Source organism: Lactuca serriola, chromosome 2 (genome assembly GCF_051521515.1).
Source record: "Lactuca serriola cultivar US96UC23 chromosome 2, Lser_US96UC23_V15, whole genome shotgun sequence".
NCBI classification, from domain to species: Eukaryota; Viridiplantae; Streptophyta; class Magnoliopsida; order Asterales; family Asteraceae; genus Lactuca; species Lactuca serriola.
Window position 1 is genome coordinate 154,266,356 of NC_136409.1, and position 17,637 is coordinate 154,283,992.

Sequence of the window (17,637 nt, forward strand, 5' to 3'; positions counted from 1 at the left end):
GAATCAGGAGCATCGCTGAAAATTGTAATCCTAAAAGTCTGCTCATTTCATAGGTGTCATCGATATAAACCATTCCATATGACATCAAACTCTATCCTAAACTGAAAACCAACCTTACAAGAATAGCAGTCGAAGAATCGAAGATCAAGAATGTGGTTAACAGTTCCCCCAATAACAATCCAAACAGTGTATTGTCGATTTGTGATGGTTGGTGGTGGACTCAATTTCACGAAATATGTTTATGTTTCTGATCGGTCCATCGAGCACGGTATACAGAGCAGGTTTATGTGTTGGATTTTTAGACAACGGGAAAGCAAGCTTCGGTGTTGGTAGTTGGGGTCAAGGTGCATATCAACAATCCATTTTATATTTCCGGTGATAGTGGGGTAAGATTGTGGTCCCCCCCCCCCCCCCTCTTTTTTTTTGCTGACGGAACCATACGTCGGCGCCGATTTGCAGATCAGGTCATAGAACCCTTCACTAGTGTTCCTGTTCTTCTTTCAGACAAGGAAGTGTAGCTTCGCAAGATCCGACTACCGATTTCTGCAGATCCGACCATTGTTGGCCCCATCATGTTCTTCAAGCGGAATTTCCCCAGCTATTTTGATTTCACTTTCAACTGAACAATCATTTAGCCGTTTATCCATGTCAAGTTTCGCTACTAGATTTCATCTTAACCATATGTGGCCATTCTAATCTGGGATATTATCCCCTTCTCAGGATCGTGGCTTTGAGTTTCATCTCCATTATGTTTTTATAGTATTTTATATTGCTATGTTATCTCTGTAATGGGAATGTTTTTTGAGCTTTCAATAAACATAGAAGAATAATTAGTCTCAACCTTCATGTCAATTTTCTTTACGACAGAAACCCATCTTTTGAACCTAACAGGGGGATCGTCACTACTGAGGAAGAAGGAGTTTCGTGGGTTTGGAAATAAATCCTTGTTTCTCTTTCTTCAATATCTCTTAATTTAAATTAAGGGCATAATTGTAAACTAACTATAAAATTCCGTGTACATATAACAAAATGTCGTGTAAAAATCATCACCCTTAAATTAAACAAATTTTGTTTAAATGTTAGAATGTTAAACAAGCAACTTTAAATACATACACATATAAACACTACAAATGTTTTATCGTATGTTAAAAAACATCCAATAACAAAACAATTATATAATCAAAATAAAGAAGAATTAACAAATTCAAACACTTCGAATTTAGGAAATTGATTTTAGCAAGGTATAAAAAACTTATTTTTTTTGTTGGTGTTATAAACTATACACTATACACCATCTAATACACCATCGTCAATTTCTATTGTTAGTAGTCATGAACATATAGCTCTCATGCCACAATTGAGCTATGGTGTTTTTTACAATTGATATATCAAATGATAGTTGAACCCCCAACCACATAGGGCATTCAATGACATATTTCCAACTCTTACCGATCTGCTATAAACTTTTTGGTGGTGTTACTTTCTTAAGCCCCTTGCCCCTATTTATAAGTTATGGAATTCAAAACATTTCATATTTAACCGAAAAGAATTATCCAGTTAAATTAGTAATTTAATTCTTTGCAATTATCTTCTAGAATTAGCCATTAATCGTCCTTAGATAATTAATATAGATCTTTTATCATAATTTATTAAATCCCAACAATTAATTTCTAGTTATTTATTAACTTTTAAGAAACAAAAAATTAGTTAATTAATTTCTAATTATTTATTGAAACTTCAATAAATAATAAATTAATTACCTAATTAATCTCTCTCATTAATTGTTCTTGCTACACAATCTTGAGCCGAGTGTATAACACGTACAAACTCATGCAACTATTATGTCACTAACATGTTGTAATAGTGGTCATATCTCCGACACATGCTTTAAATTCATAGGATATCCTTGAATCGGTCTCTTATGTTTATTAATAATAAACTTGGGTTTATTTTTCATGACACTCAGGTGACGTCATTTGTATGAGTGAAATGAAATTTTCCAACTTCTTAGGGAATTGTTGGAAATTTAATTATTTATATCAAGTTAGCAATTTTCCATTATACCTCATTGGTAGGAGAAATGAACTTTTTGTGAGTTTATAAGATTAAGGAGTGTCCAAAGCTCATATGTGCCCCTTCAAAGGCTTTGGTTAAGGTTAAGGGATTGACCAAGCCCATATGTGCGCCGATTCGAGCCGAGGAATGAGATGCAAGATTCATAAAATGGCATGATTTAGGCGCATGTTGCATTTGGTACGTTATTGGGAGCGGATGAGCTTTTATTTATAGTAGTTTTTGTGGGGTTGAATTGGACCAATCCGATCAAAAATGTTCACCATGAGTTGACTTTGTGGATAAACAAAATTAATCTTCTAGAAGTTGCCAGAAACTTGATAAACTCTAGGTTTAGAATCATATTAGATTCCAGATGATGTCACCAAATCTTATGGTTTATCATTTATTTGAATTAGCACATGACAGCCAGTGGGAGGTCAGTCATTGTCATCAAATTTGATTTTGGTGATAGGGTTTTCAAATTAGTATAAATAGGATCTTTCAGGTCTCATTTATTCCACACCCTCAAAACGAGATCCCTCTCCGCTCTCTTCTCTTTCCTTTGTGACAACTTTTCTTCAAATTTCCAAGTATTCGCTTAACATGTATCGGGTCATTCATTTGGTGATCTTCAAGTTTTTGTTCATGACTATTAGCAATTTTTTTTTTACAAACGTAGTTTAATATGAATCTAGATCTAGACTTCAAGTTTTTGTGCTTAAAACCCAAAGTGACCATCTGTTTTGGATTATCCCTGAATTATAATTTAATACAGCTCGGACATTAATCGTGTCGAACTATATTTTAAGCATAGTGAACAAACACGATCCAAATAGATATCTAGGTTTTATTTTAATTATCAACGTCCTCTTTTGCAGCCCCCAATTTCTAACATATTTAACCAAATTTTGATAATTTCTTACAATGACAGGATCAAACCTAATCCTTATGGAATTCTGGTATTGTCACATATAGATCAAAGGAAATGGTAAAACCGAACAACCTAACAAATTTTCGGTGCAAAATTTCTAATGAATTACTTTAATTACATTTCCTTTTTGCAACGCCAAAAATATAATAACAAAGAAAGACGTTATTGGTACCAAATTTTTGTGAACCAATTGAGATGTCAACTTGTCATGATCAATGCACAACTGCCCATTTCTTAATATGCATACTTGCTCTCTGTGCCTGCCAGATTTCACCACAAAGTTACGTTTAAAATAAGATTTCTTATAATTGTACCGAGTTAATTTGAACGAAAATTCTACGGTCGGATTTAACTTACCTCCTTTTCCCAATCACAACGGCTTGTAATAATAGCCAATACAACTGTTTGAAACGCGGTTCCTCCGAAAATCATTCCAGCCCAAATACCCTAAAACCACATGTACAAATGTTGGATTTTGCACACACACAAAAAAAAAAAAAAAAAAAAAAGCAAATAAGGTCACAAATGACATGACATGAAGACATATTGTACATTATACTCTCAATGAAACTAATATCAACAGGACAAAAGGACCGATCCTCTTTAGAAAATGACCCTATAATTAAGCCTATCTAGTCATGTCATGTGACATCTAGGCGAGTCCAATAAATTTCAGTCACTTGTAAGAGAAGAACTTGTACCATGACACCGAGATGGAAAAGCCATCCCATGGCAAGTCCCATCGGGACTCCTATCAAATAGTAGCAACCTAAGTTAATGTACGCTACATATGACTGCCATCCGGAACCAACAGCAACACCTATATATCAGATTACATAGTTTGTGCATTAGTGATTGTAGAGCTTTGAAAAACCGAGAGAATATTGATTTAAAATGAGGAGGTGTTTACCTGAAAGAACGGGTTGAATACTGTTGAGAAGAATGGTGAAAGCCAAGAGAAGTGAAAGCTTGCTTACAGCATCCAACACAGGTTCACTGTTGGTGAATATTAACGCTAGCTCGTTGTGGAATAACATGATCAAGAGCCAAAAGAAGAGGCCTATCACTGCAGATGTGGTAACTGCAACTATGGTAGCGAATCTAGCACCTTTCCCGTTTCCTGCTCCTAACTCGTTTGCAACCCTAACTCTGTTCATATAAAGTATTAATAATTACATGTAATTAGATACATTTTCAGACATGGCAAAATGCAAAAATGAATCTAAATGTTAACAAACATACCCCGTTCCAGCAAAGAATCCAAGAGGGATCATGAGTTCGAAGCCATTAATAGACATGCTACACAATAAAAACATATAAACATTTATTAATTTTGACTGATCTTTAATTTAAACTTATGTATATGATACATTAATACCTTTTAAAATTATATATATCATGGGTCCACATAAAAACAGTCCGAATATGGTATATGTCAAGTAGGATTTTTCATCGTCCGCGTTACTAATTAATATATTCTATTTTTTTCCAAAAAAAACTCTTTACACATAAAAAATAATTAGAAAAAAAACAAAAAACGTGATGTAATCACTGACCAAAACAACGATAATTGTAATATGTGGACATACAAGAAAGACAGTTTAGGTCACAAAAGGCTAAAAGACAAGATATAAAGAAATGAAAACCAAAAACAAAACGACCACACAAAAGATACAAATAAAGAAATTTAGACCCACGAGAATTATTAATTTATTACCATATAGACAAAGCATCCACAGCAATTTTTGCGTTTTCAAGGTTCCCAGTCATCACGATCAGTATTCTGTAGTACCAGTTCTCCAAACTGCAATTTTCGAAAAAAGACATTCGTGTTAAATAAATGAAGCTTCATGAGTCTTATCGTACGAAGGTACTAGATTCTTTTCGAATCTTTTGATACGGCTGCAAGTAAGATACGATAGTTACAGAATGTCAATCCAAGCACCGGAAACTGAGATAATTACCACAACATGACGCCGGAGGCGGCGGAGAGTTTGACAAATGACCACAGTCCAGTAAAGGCTTCCATGGAAAACCCACCCCAGGTCTCCGGGCAACCACCGAATACCGAGAAACAGAACAACCCTATAACGATCAGCCACCATGAGAAGTTCAGAGTCACCACCGTTCCAACCAGTCCCAGCTGAAGTTTGTACACAACCAGCCAACTCATCACCGAATGAACCACCAGCGCACCGAGTGACACCCACGCAATCACATACGTCTTAAGCTGACTCTGAAGAAATCTTTGTAATGGGAACTGAAAGCAAAGGCTGAAATGGAGTGGTATCAAACTCATAGACACCTTACCGGAGAGCTCCGATATGTCTGCCGGTTGTCCGAGCAGTTTCAGCACCGGTGAAGCGAAGATGTACAACGGTAGAAGTAAAATACAACATAAGAAGAGTACAATCCATGAGCGTTGTAGATACACTCCTAACATTCGATAGTTTTTCGCTCCATATGCTTGTCCACATAACGTCTCTAAAGCACTCGCCATCCCCAACTAAATCCCAAATGAAAATGTTGAGAATCTCAGAGAAATCAACAGAAATCAAAATTTCGAAAAGAGTAAAGATATTACCAAAAGACCGAAGTCGAAGCCGACGATGACACTGGTGGCAATGGAGATGGCGGCGAGCTCAAGATCGCCAAGATGACCGGCGAAGGCTTGGGTAATGACAAACATCGAGTAGGAGGCTATGCGGCTGAAGATGGCGGGGCCGACTATGTGCCATAGCTTCTTGGATTCAATCAAGAACCGGTGTCGAAATGAGAGATCGAGGTCTTGCTGGTCTGAAGTTTTTGAAACCAAGTCGACGTTTGAAGATCTATGATCCAACAAGGGTACAAGTGTTGGCTCCTCGACTCGACTACCAGTGCCTTTGATGCCCGCCATTTTTCTCGATTATCCTCCCTTTTTCTCTAATTTATTACTTGAATTCCTCTGTCACATGTGAGAGAGAGAGAGAGAGGGGGGGTGTATATAGAAGACTTCATGCGTTGGACCTGGGTATTTAACTCATATTTTCTTGTTATGATAGTGTAGACGTGCTCAACTTTTGTACGTAGTAACCTAGAAAAGACAAGATACTAGACTAGGTTTATGTATCCTGGTTTATAATCCGTAGAAACTATGGTTATAAAATTAATTAAATTCTAACAATAATCTTAAAATTATTAATCAATTATTTTAAATAAATTATTAATTAACTGATATTTTTTAGTTATATAAAATTTAATCGTTAATTTAAATAAATATATGAAATTCTATCACCTTATAATTTATATTAATTTTATTTTAATTTTTATTCTAATGTTATTAATTTAATGTAATTAGAGTAGAAAATTTAAATTTTAAAATTTGAAATTAAGAATTAGTAAGTTGACAAGTGACATACATTAATTAGGAGGTATAATAGGATGACACATGTCATAAAAAGAATAAAATCTACATTAATTATGAGGCTTAATATGATGATACATGTCAAAAAGAGATTAAAACTATTCTTTTATTAGAATAGGGATATATATATATATATATATATATATATATATATATATATATATATATATATATATATATATATATATATATATAGGTTCATTTGAAACCATTTATATTTTGTGAGACATGATGACCAAATAATAGCCTTTAATCAAAACTGATCTTGTGGCTAAAAAATAACCCAGATTAAGGTGTCTAATTAAATTCTTAGGGCAGTTTAGTCAATGTTCTGATCATAATAACTAGTCATGTTTTATCTCCTATTCATCATTTAACGTAACAAGATGTCGTCTCATTCTTTTGATGATTTTATCAATCGTAACCAAATCGATCAAATCCTCCGCGGAAAGTTATCTCTTTCACCTGATGAAATCGCAACTAAAAGTATGATCTTCAAGAACTTCAAGTTTCGATTGTTAGTCTATTCATTAATTTTCATCAGTTCATCATCATCATCAAAACGATCATTAATTGATGTCGATTTCCAACAGTTTTCAAGCTTTGATTTTTTTACAACCAAATCTGTTATTTCAGCAATTCATCATCTTAGATGTATTCTCAATTAGAGGCTTTGATTTCAGCTATTAATAATTTGTTTCAAGATGTATTTTTTTTCCTGCGCATTCGAGCACATATTACGTAAAGAAAAGCAAGCAACAACAGCGAATCTTTGAGCTAATATGCATTCTTTCTATAAATTAATGAGGTATGTACAAAAAAAATATTATTATTGAGCAAATTCTCTTAAACTAAAAATGCACTCTACTTGTTTGATGAAAGTCCTGAATGAATAACGAGTCTTATGTATCCCTCCCTCCTTCCTATGACTTAAGTCCTCTTTAAGAATATGTGAATACTTACAAAAACATGAGTCACAATTGGTGAAAAATAATATAATGTTAGCTTCTCATATTAGCTTCACTACTATTTTGTTTAAATATGATTTTTTTTCAAACACAAAAGGTTGGAGATTGATTTTAGCATAACTTTGTATAAATCCTGATAGAATTGTATATTATAATGATTAGAATAATTGTATGTTTTATGTTTTATTTTCAGTATCATGATGTATATTTATGCATGTTTCGATTTTAAAAGATTGGTGCTTGCATCGTAGGGAAATATTTGACCATGTTGATGCTTGGAGCTTGGAACACGTTTTATCATTGGTTTTCCTCTAAATAATTAAATCATATTCTTGTTGATATAAATGTTATTCTTTTTCCATCATATTTAGACAAGTACACTAAATGGTGTATATATGAAAGATTGGTGTAATCATTGTAGGGAAATCTCAGACTATGTTGATGCTTGAAGCTTGAAACATGGTTCCTCATTGTTTTTATTATTTTGATTTTCTGAGTGAAAGGTTTAGGTTAGTTACTATCCTCATTGTCAGTAGCATGTGAAGTAAAAGATGAATTTGGACTAGTTTAGCATGAAGCAGAAGTGGTACTTGGTCCCATTTCATCATATTTTTATTACATTGCATAGTACATACTATATTATTCTTATTAGAATAATTGAAAACCATTACTCATACGCCCTTACATATTCAGAAAATTAAGTTTAGAATACAATTTTGTAAATATTTATACAATAATAAATATTAATGGAATACTTTTTTGTAGGTTAAATTAATGATGGTGCTAAAGAATCACACTCAAGCAATGAACTCGTTTCAACTAATGATTATTTAGTTTGGATTCTGGATATTCTACATGTACAGATATAGAATATTGTAGTCTACTTTGATTTTTGTTTGTTGAACTACTCAATTAGTTTCATATTACGTTTAGAATATGATACATGATATAGTGTACATATTCAATGATATAGTCTATTATTATATGTTCTATATTGATGATACTGATATCTTATTGAAGTGTATAATTCTATTTTTAATAATTGTAATATTCTAATATACATTTATAAATGATGATATAAGTGAATGTGTTTTCTTACTATGACTAATATTATAGATCTGATTATAGTTATGTGTTATATTCTGCATTGATATTTGTTGTTGATATAATCAAGTAGTGTTATATTTTAAAAAGCTCATTACGTATAAACTTCGGAAAAGTAACAACATATAACATTATTCTAATAGAATGTTCTACACATACTACACATTATTTTCATGTAATAAATTAACTTATTTATTTAAAAACCTATAACATAATTTTATTAGAATATTCTACATATACATTTATGAAAACAAATAACATATAACATTATTCTAATATTTTAGTGTTCATAAAAATATAATATATGTAATATTCTAAAACATATAACATTATTCCAAAAGAATTATTATACATGAATATACAACCTATAAAATTATTCTATCAGAATATTTTACATATACATAGTAAATAAGTCTTAATAACATTATGTTCTGATATTCTAAAACATATATCATTATTCCAAAAGAATTATTATACATAAACAAACAACCTATAAAATTATTCTATCAGAATATTCTACATATACATAGTAAATAAGTCTTATTAACATTACATATATCTATAAATTCTAATATCATTTTTTTTGTAAAAAGGTCATTACATATAAATCTATAAAAACCAACAAAATTTAACACTATTCTAATAGAATGTTCTAAATGTTAATTTTTTTGAGATTGTAAGACAATGAGACCACTTTTCTCTAATGAAATATTCTAATATTGCAGTGTTCATAAAAATATAATATATTTAATGTTCTAATATTGTAAAACATAGAACATTATTCAAATAGAATTATTTTACATGAACATACAACCTACAAAATTATTCTATTAAAATATTCCTCATATACATAGTAAATAAGTTTTATTAACATTACATATAAATCTATAAAATCAACATTTAACATTATTTTAATAGAATATTAGAAATGTACATAAAACATATAACATTACTCTATTAGAATATTGTACATGAACTATAACAAAAAATGAATATTTGATCATAAAAGTACTATATTTCAGATTGGTCAAAGCATAAATATTTTTCAGTGTTGCAGAAATCGGCCTAATCAGCCGATTAATCGGTGATTAATCGTTAGTCGGACCTCCACTGATGAGATTTATTGTTAATCGGTCACTATAATGGGGTTTGGTCAATACAGGTCAAATTCGGAATTAATCGGACCTAATCGGACTTAATCAGACCTAATCGGGTTTGGTCAACGCAGGTCAAAGTCGGACCTAATCGACCCTAATCGGCTTTATCGGACCTAATCGGACCTAATCGCCGATTAATCACTTTTTTGTAGGATTAAAATTAGATTTATAATTTTTTGAATATTTTCTTAATAATTAACGGTCCCTGATTAAACTCTCGATTAATCCCCTTCTAGCCGATCAATCCCTAATCGCTAGTCCACCGATTAGCGGTCAATTAGCGATTTCTGCAACCATGCTCTTTTTTAACCATGACTATTATTCTGTGAAACATTCACTGGCCATTGAAACAACCATAGCTATTGTTCAAAACTAAAAAAAAGATAACCAATATTTAAACGAACAAAACACTACCGTGTTATTCATAATCAAAGACTTTCAAATATTCCAAAAAAAAATTCACGTCCTTCCATTATGTTTCTTGCATCGATCCATTCCCTCATCATTTTTAATGACCATCCTTATCAACCTTTCCCTATTCCTTTGCTTCGTCATTTACTTTCTTATGGAATTGGAATCTGATTGGTCAAAGCATAACTATTTTGTATGCTTCTTATTCTGCAGAAAACATTCTCTACCCATGTCAATATTTCACATTTCCACATACTGTTCCAGAATAAATTTCCATCTGTCGCATTAAGAACTCATCAGAATAAATTTTATTAGCTTTCAATGTGTATCAAACACTAATCCTAGCTACAGTAAATAATTTCAAAAATATTTAACCGAAACTGCAATAAAGAAGTACATTTCTAGCCCAAGCTATAATAAATCTGGATTAAACACTATCCATATCTACAATATAAATTTTAGAAAAATAATTCCTAAATTAGAATAAATTGTTTACCAACTTTCTAAAGCCTATTACAAGAGATGATTTAGAATCTACATTATGTAGAATCTAAATCTGAATCTAATATTATCATACTAAAACATAAAGAGAATGAATTCAATTATGTCAGGATAGAATAACAAATTCTCAAAATGTATTTTAGTTTTGACTTATCAAAGTAAGCAGTAACATCTGGTTAATCAATAAAATAACATCTTAAATCAAATTTATGAAGTAACACCTAACTTTACAAATCATAATACCTAGAATATTAAGTTACCAAAAACTATTTTACTAATATTTTTACTGGATCATCTAACTTATCAAACAAAGTAACATCTGAGTCAAATTAAGAAGTACCATATTACTTATCAAACTAGAATACTTTGAATATCAAATTATCAACCAATATTTCACTAAATATTTTCTAGATAATCCAACTAATCAAACAAAATAACATCTAAAATCAATTTAGGAAGCAAGTTATGTTTGCATCTACACTATTCTATCATTTTCAATCACAATTTTCTTGCAGAAAATATGAAATCAATACAGAGTGAATTATGTCGAACACCTAGCGGACGATCACTAAATTTACCAAACACCTAACTGACACTAGAAGTATGAAACTAATAAGATAAACCAAACAAACTAAGATCTTGAATCAAATTATAATTCAAATTCCAAGAATATCTCTATAAACTTTGTGAATAACTTCATTTATGCATAAATAACATAACTTGGATTGTAGATTTAATAACATTGAAATTGTTAACAGCCAAAGATGAGTTAATGGAATCTTTTATTACCTAATGAGAAGAATCCTTCCTCAACTAAGAATCATCAAAAGAAGTAGTTGTTGAGGGATTGGCGGAAACATGATTCAAGATCAGAATATGAATAAGAACGTTGAAAATCAAAATGACAGTGAATCATAATCGATTTTTAAGGTTTTATCGAGGGTTTTGAAAGATCGGTGCAAAGTAGAATCAGAATGAGAAGAAATCTCATAGATGAATACATCAACTCATAATCACATACATATTATAAAATCACCAATTAGAATCCTTTAACTCAAAATCACCCACAAATATAAAATCAAGAAGAAATTATAGTATTATACGTCACCTGGATTAACTCTAGATGCAAAATATGAATCCGATTCTGTAGAATGATCCATTTGTTGTAAAACTAAGATTCAATTTCATTTGATTCAGGAATGTTGATGCTCGAGAACTTTATCCGATTTTAGAATCAAAATAACAATGTTGAAAATCCGAATCAGAACGAAGTAGAAGACGTTGATGATCGAGAATGAATAAGATGAATTTTGGTGTTCTTATCGAGGTTGCTTAGGGTTTTACCAGAATGAAGAAGATTGAAGAGGATATAAAATGTTTTTAAGACCTGAATGAAATAGACAGTAAAAACCCCTTACCCCCCCTCCGCATCCTTATTCTAATCTTGAAGTTCCATTTAATTGCGAAAATGTCACCGTCTCCTTGTGCTTCCTTATGGTGTAATCTGATTTTATTTTAGCTTAGATTATTCAAGATGAGGGGTCAAGATTGGGTCCCCTTGTCTCATAAAATATTATTGTCTCACATGAACCTAACCCTATATACATATATATATATATATATATATATATATATATATATATATATATTATTTATGAAAATAAATATTTAAAGAATATTTTTTAAATGTTTTCAAGGAAAATGATGCAACAGCCCTATTAAGTATTTCAACTTTACATTTTCAGTATTTAAAGTTTTTCTCGTGCCCTTTAAGGGAACAAACTATTTTTTGCCCGGTCAATTTGGTCACTTTTGACAAAATGAAAGAGTAACCTCGTTATCCTTTTGCCACATAAACATTGACTTTTTATTTTTGCTTCATATACTTTTATTTTCTATAGACATATAGATCTATCTTGAAAAACTCGGATTTTGAGTCTATTTCTCCCTCTTGTCGTCCTTATGGTTTTGATTTCACGTTTTAATTTATGGTTTCGAGTTCATGTTGAGGATGACAGCGGTGATTTTAGTTTGAGTTCAATTTTTTCTAGGTTTTTCATTTCAAATTAAGTTCATGTTTTGTTTATGGGTTATAGGGAGGAATACACATGGGAAGGGAAAGAGAAATCAAAGAAAGGAAAAAAAGAAGAAATAGAAAATGAAAGAAAGGAGAAAGAAGAAAGGGATTGATGTCATTGTTTTGTTTATGGGTTACAGGGGAGGAACGAATACACGGGGAAGGGAAAGAGAAATCATAGAAAGGAGATGTAGGCGATACAAATGTAGATTGAGCAAGTGATAAAAGGCATTTGGAAAACAACGATAGCGATGATGAGGTTGAAGAACTAGTGGTGATGGAAAAGCTCGCCATTGTTGATCCTTTTTCTCTTGGGTAAAAGCAATTCTAATTTTGATAGAGAAATCAAAAAAAGGAAGCAGAAGAAACAAAAACGAAAGAAAGTAAAAAAGAAAAAATGGATCGATTTCAATGGTCTGTGTAAGCTTCAATTTTAGCTTGACTTTCGATAGAGAGAGGAGGGAGGGAGAGAGAGAGAGAGAGAGAGAGAGAGAATGATGGGCCCTAAGTATTATTTTTTTTACTAAAAATGTCAAATCATACAGAGAGTGAAGCCACAACAGCTTTAAGTGCTTACGTGGCTTATATAAACTGGCATATTATGTTATAATGACCAAAAAGCAGGTCGGCATCAACTGTGTTCCCTCAAAGGGCAAGAAAATAACTTTAGGGACTGAAAGTGTAAAGTCAAAATACATAGAAGGGCCGTTGCACCATTTTCCCATGTTTTTAAAACTGGATATATATATATATATATATATATATATATATATATATATATATATATATCAAAGTAAACTAGTTAAATAAAATAATGTATAAATTTAGTGTTTGGTAAACACCACACCAACCCGCCATGTTCCACTGCGGTAGGCATGTCGCACATTATGGTTTCACCGCCTGGTGTACCCCTCAACGATAGTACTTTGTGCATAAATTATGTACTGTGGTGAGTGTGTTGAGTGTGATAAAGTGTGGTATGATACCACCAGCTTTGTGATGTGAGGGAAAAATGATGTGATTGATTAAAATTATGGTAAGGTATGCTTGGACACCAACCAGTCTTATTTACAATGTTGCTTTATGGAGATCATATGAGTTATGCGTGGAAAATTTTAGCATTACTTCTTATGGATAATTTATATGTAACTGTGAAGAAATGTATGATCATGGTCTTGCTTCATTCTATAGACATTATATTCCACACTTCACTTCTCTTATGGCACCGATCCTTGATTGTATGAAAGGGGAGACCTTTACTTGGACAGATAGAAGTGAAGATTACTACAACATTCTCATATTGCTAGATTTCTCTCAAGTTTTTGAGTTGCAAATGGATGCTTTAAAGGTTGCAATTTGAGCAGTTCTAAGTCAATGGGGGAGGCCAATTGCCTATTTTAGTGAGAAATGGATGAATGCAAGGTTGTGTTGTAGCACTTATGATGTTAAATTTATTTCCTTAATATTCTAATCCAAATTAATATTGAAGGCTAGGATCCATAAATACAATTCAAAATAATGAAGAGGGATGTTGTAATCTAATCGTGAATTTATTTTAGGTAGATAAAGCATTTTAACAATTTCAATCTAATATGAAATTCTTATCTCATTTAAGATTCATTGAACTATTCAATGGCATGTTTAATCCTGATTATGCTCTTCAATTTGTGACTGGGATGCCGAGAATCACAAATAAGATGTGAATAACCATGAAAACCCGGTTGTCATGGTCGAGGTCCTTTAGAGTCATGCACTGACATGTCGGTAAACCATACACGATCCATCAATAACCATAAATCTGAGTATGTGCCCTCATTTCATCTGTATAGTCCCATATTTGATGTGCACAAAAGTACCCACTAATTTTAATATTTATAACCTAACAAACTTAAACTAACTATGCACTTATAGGCAGTGTACCTAGTCGGATTACAGTATAGCTTGGGTAAGTCGGGTGTCGATCACAGCGAACGGTGTTACTAATTAATTTACTTACTATTAAATTAACCTAATTATTAACAAGTTTAAAAGGGGGTTTTATCTGATTTTACAAGATCAGATGTACTTAATTCAAATTCAATAAGTAAAAACACACTCTTGTTTAGTTTGAATCCACTTCTTTCTTATGGCTACCTAATGTTTATGGATTATCTAGTTGGTTTTAATTATATTAGTAATTTAGTTCTAACTTTACCAATAAGTAACTAATCCATGTCAAACTATGTATGTTCACACACAATTAAACACAGAATTAATTATGAATGTAAATATGCCATATAAGATTTGTTATATAAACGCAATTATAGTCACAATACACGCTCTCTAGCACAGATAAGCTTATTTACTCTAATTACTAACTAAGATTGGTCAATCCTAGCTCTAACAATTCAATGTTCACTAAATCATTAGGTAAACAAGTTCATGCAGTTAATGGTCACTAAGCTAACACAGAACATGCAATCAAGCAATTAGAGAAACAAACACAAGCATGCTAGGTAATACAAATCAAACACAAGCAATTTTACCAACTAAACAAATCCATAAAATTGAGCTATTCATAAGTTAGAAGCTTCATCTAGCTAAACGAGAGTAGCTAGATTCAGCTGCTCATCATAGCAACTAACAAACTAACACAAATTGAAGTGATATAAAACATGTTCTTAATTAACAAAAATAAACTAAATTATGGACCTTCACTCTTTTTGGTGTTGAAAGCCTCTTCCCAGAACTTTTCTCTGCTCAAAATCGTCTTCTGGAACTCCTCTTTCTAGCCAAAAGTCTCCTCTATTCGTAATGGTCAAGGATTTATATAGTTGTTGATTTTCACAAATTCACGTCGTGAATAATAAGATATTCACGTCGTGAATTTCAGATAACCTTGCCCGTCAAGGATTCCTTCACCCGCATACATATCTTCTAGAACCAACTCTTCACGTCGTGAATTCTTTAAGTCTCACGTCGTGAGAACGTTTTTTCCAGATTTTCTTCTCTTTTAATCTTTTAATTCCCAAAGTTTCTTTCTTTAACGCTTTTAGTCCCTTTTCTTCAAAATGTCTTCTTTTTGGCTGCAAATAACATTTAAGCTCATAATTACCATTATTCTAAACAAATTACCAACTTATTAATAAAAATGTACTTAAATATTGCCTAAAAATAAGTATAAATATGGCAATACCAAAATACCCCACACTTAGCCTTTGCTTGCCCTCAAGCAAATTTAAACTTAACCCTTGATTACTAACATCACATAGAACAATCCGACTCCAGCTCAGCCATTATGCCAAGACCTCAACGCATGCATTTGTGTCTAAAATTTTCCTAAAGTACCCCCCATACTTTAAATACTCACAATCTTCATAAACACTTGCCCACTTTTTCCGAACAATGCTCATTTTATGCAACCCTCCGAATCCATCCGCAGAAAACCTCCTTATCCTCAAGGTATTTTTAGTTGAGCAACCTAAGCATACATAATCTAGAATTACAATTTATGATACCACTATGGAGCTCTTTTGTAATTCTTCACTTCCTTGATAATTTGATCTTTGATTTCTTTGAATTCACCACCTTATTTGATTTGATTTCGAGGTATCTTTAACTTTTTGAATTTCTTGGAATTTTGATCTTTTGATCTTCACTTTATTTGCTCCAAAATTCTTCAAACTTTTCTTGTAATTCTCTCTCTTTTTTTTACATGTTCCTCACTTTTTTCACCCAAAACCTACATGCTTAAGCAGAGGCGCTCAACCTCAACCTTTATTGGTTAATGATAATAATTTTCCTAGATACATTTTAGGTTTAGGCTGCTAAACATATTGCATCTCTCAAACCAAGCGGGGTTATGTTTTTGTTCCATGATTTCACTAAAATAAGGGAGGCCACGAATGCACTATAACGTATATTGGCTCAACTAAACATTTGAACTTTTATCGGATCATCCCATATAATACTAGCAACTGCAGTTCAAATTATTATTACTAGATTCAATTATTTCAATTTTCAAATTCTATCATTATCTAGCAATTTACTTTTTCTACCCCTACCCCATACTTATTTCATACAATGCCCTCATTGTATGCATAAAATAAATCAAAATTGAAGAAAAGGGAGAAAAAGGAACAGACTCCCCTAGGATAGTGGCGTAAACATCTCCAAAAGTGTGGAAAACATGCATCTTGAAATGGACTCTTGAGAAATTGAAACTTGGATCTGGAACTCGCGAAATAAGAATGTACCAGCAAAACATGAAATCGAGCCTTCAATCGTCTTCAAACGTGGTGTAAATCTCCAAAAGTAGAATGACCAGTGTGGGAAAGCATACGCCACATTGTATGGTGGTAAAAATGAGCCAAAATAATCGTGAGAATAATGACAAGAAGAATAGCATCAACCCATAGAAAACTAAAATGTCAAGGGCCTTGAACTTGTAAAAATCTCATATTCACGACGTGAGTTTGAGACAATTCACGACGTGAAATCGTAACTACGCGTATTCTGAGAACCTCTTGATAACTGACTCACGACGTGAATAATAAAAGTTCACGTCGTGAAAACTGGGCAGTCAGAAAAACATTGTCAATTCTTCTTCTAATGTCTTAATGTATTAAGACTCTTCTTAATTCATCAGTTTATGACTCTTTCGTTGACTCTCCACTCTCTTGACTCACCCCACACTTATTTTGAAAATATGGGTCTCGACTCTCAGCTTTAAACACTCCCGACTAAAAACGTACGCATTCATAACTCGCTATCCTCTCAAGGCGCTCCTAGCAATTTCTGAGAAACAACCAACAACGAAGAATAAAAGTAACATAATATTCAAAGTAGTTCTTACAATCCCATAAAAACAAAATAAAAAAAAACTAAAAACAAATCAAACAAAATAAAAATAAATAACAATCAATCATTCTCCTCATCATCATGTGCTCCACTGGTTCCAGCTCCATCACCTCCGCGTCCGCCAAACTCCGACCATCGTGGGCAAATCGGGTAATGATACCCTAAATGAGGCGGCTGCTCCACCCCAA

At 32.2% G+C, this 17,637-nt stretch overlaps 1 protein-coding gene across 1 annotated transcript; it reads right to left on the reverse strand.

The window, feature by feature from the left end:
* Window positions 1–2,925: 2,925 nt before the first annotated feature.
* Window positions 2,926–5,996, reverse strand: LOC145087090 (MATE efflux family protein). Its single transcript, XM_079024990.1, has 8 exons — window positions 5,571–5,996; window positions 4,951–5,492; window positions 4,704–4,790; window positions 4,229–4,285; window positions 3,897–4,135; window positions 3,688–3,806; window positions 3,344–3,433; window positions 2,926–3,246 (listed from the first exon to the last, which is right to left on the reverse strand). Exons 1-8 carry the CDS (start codon window positions 5,883–5,885, stop codon window positions 3,199–3,201), a joined length of 1,497 nt encoding a protein of 498 aa, XP_078881116.1. The 5' UTR covers window positions 5,886–5,996; the 3' UTR covers window positions 2,926–3,198.
* Between the last annotated feature and the right edge of the window lie 11,641 nt (window positions 5,997–17,637).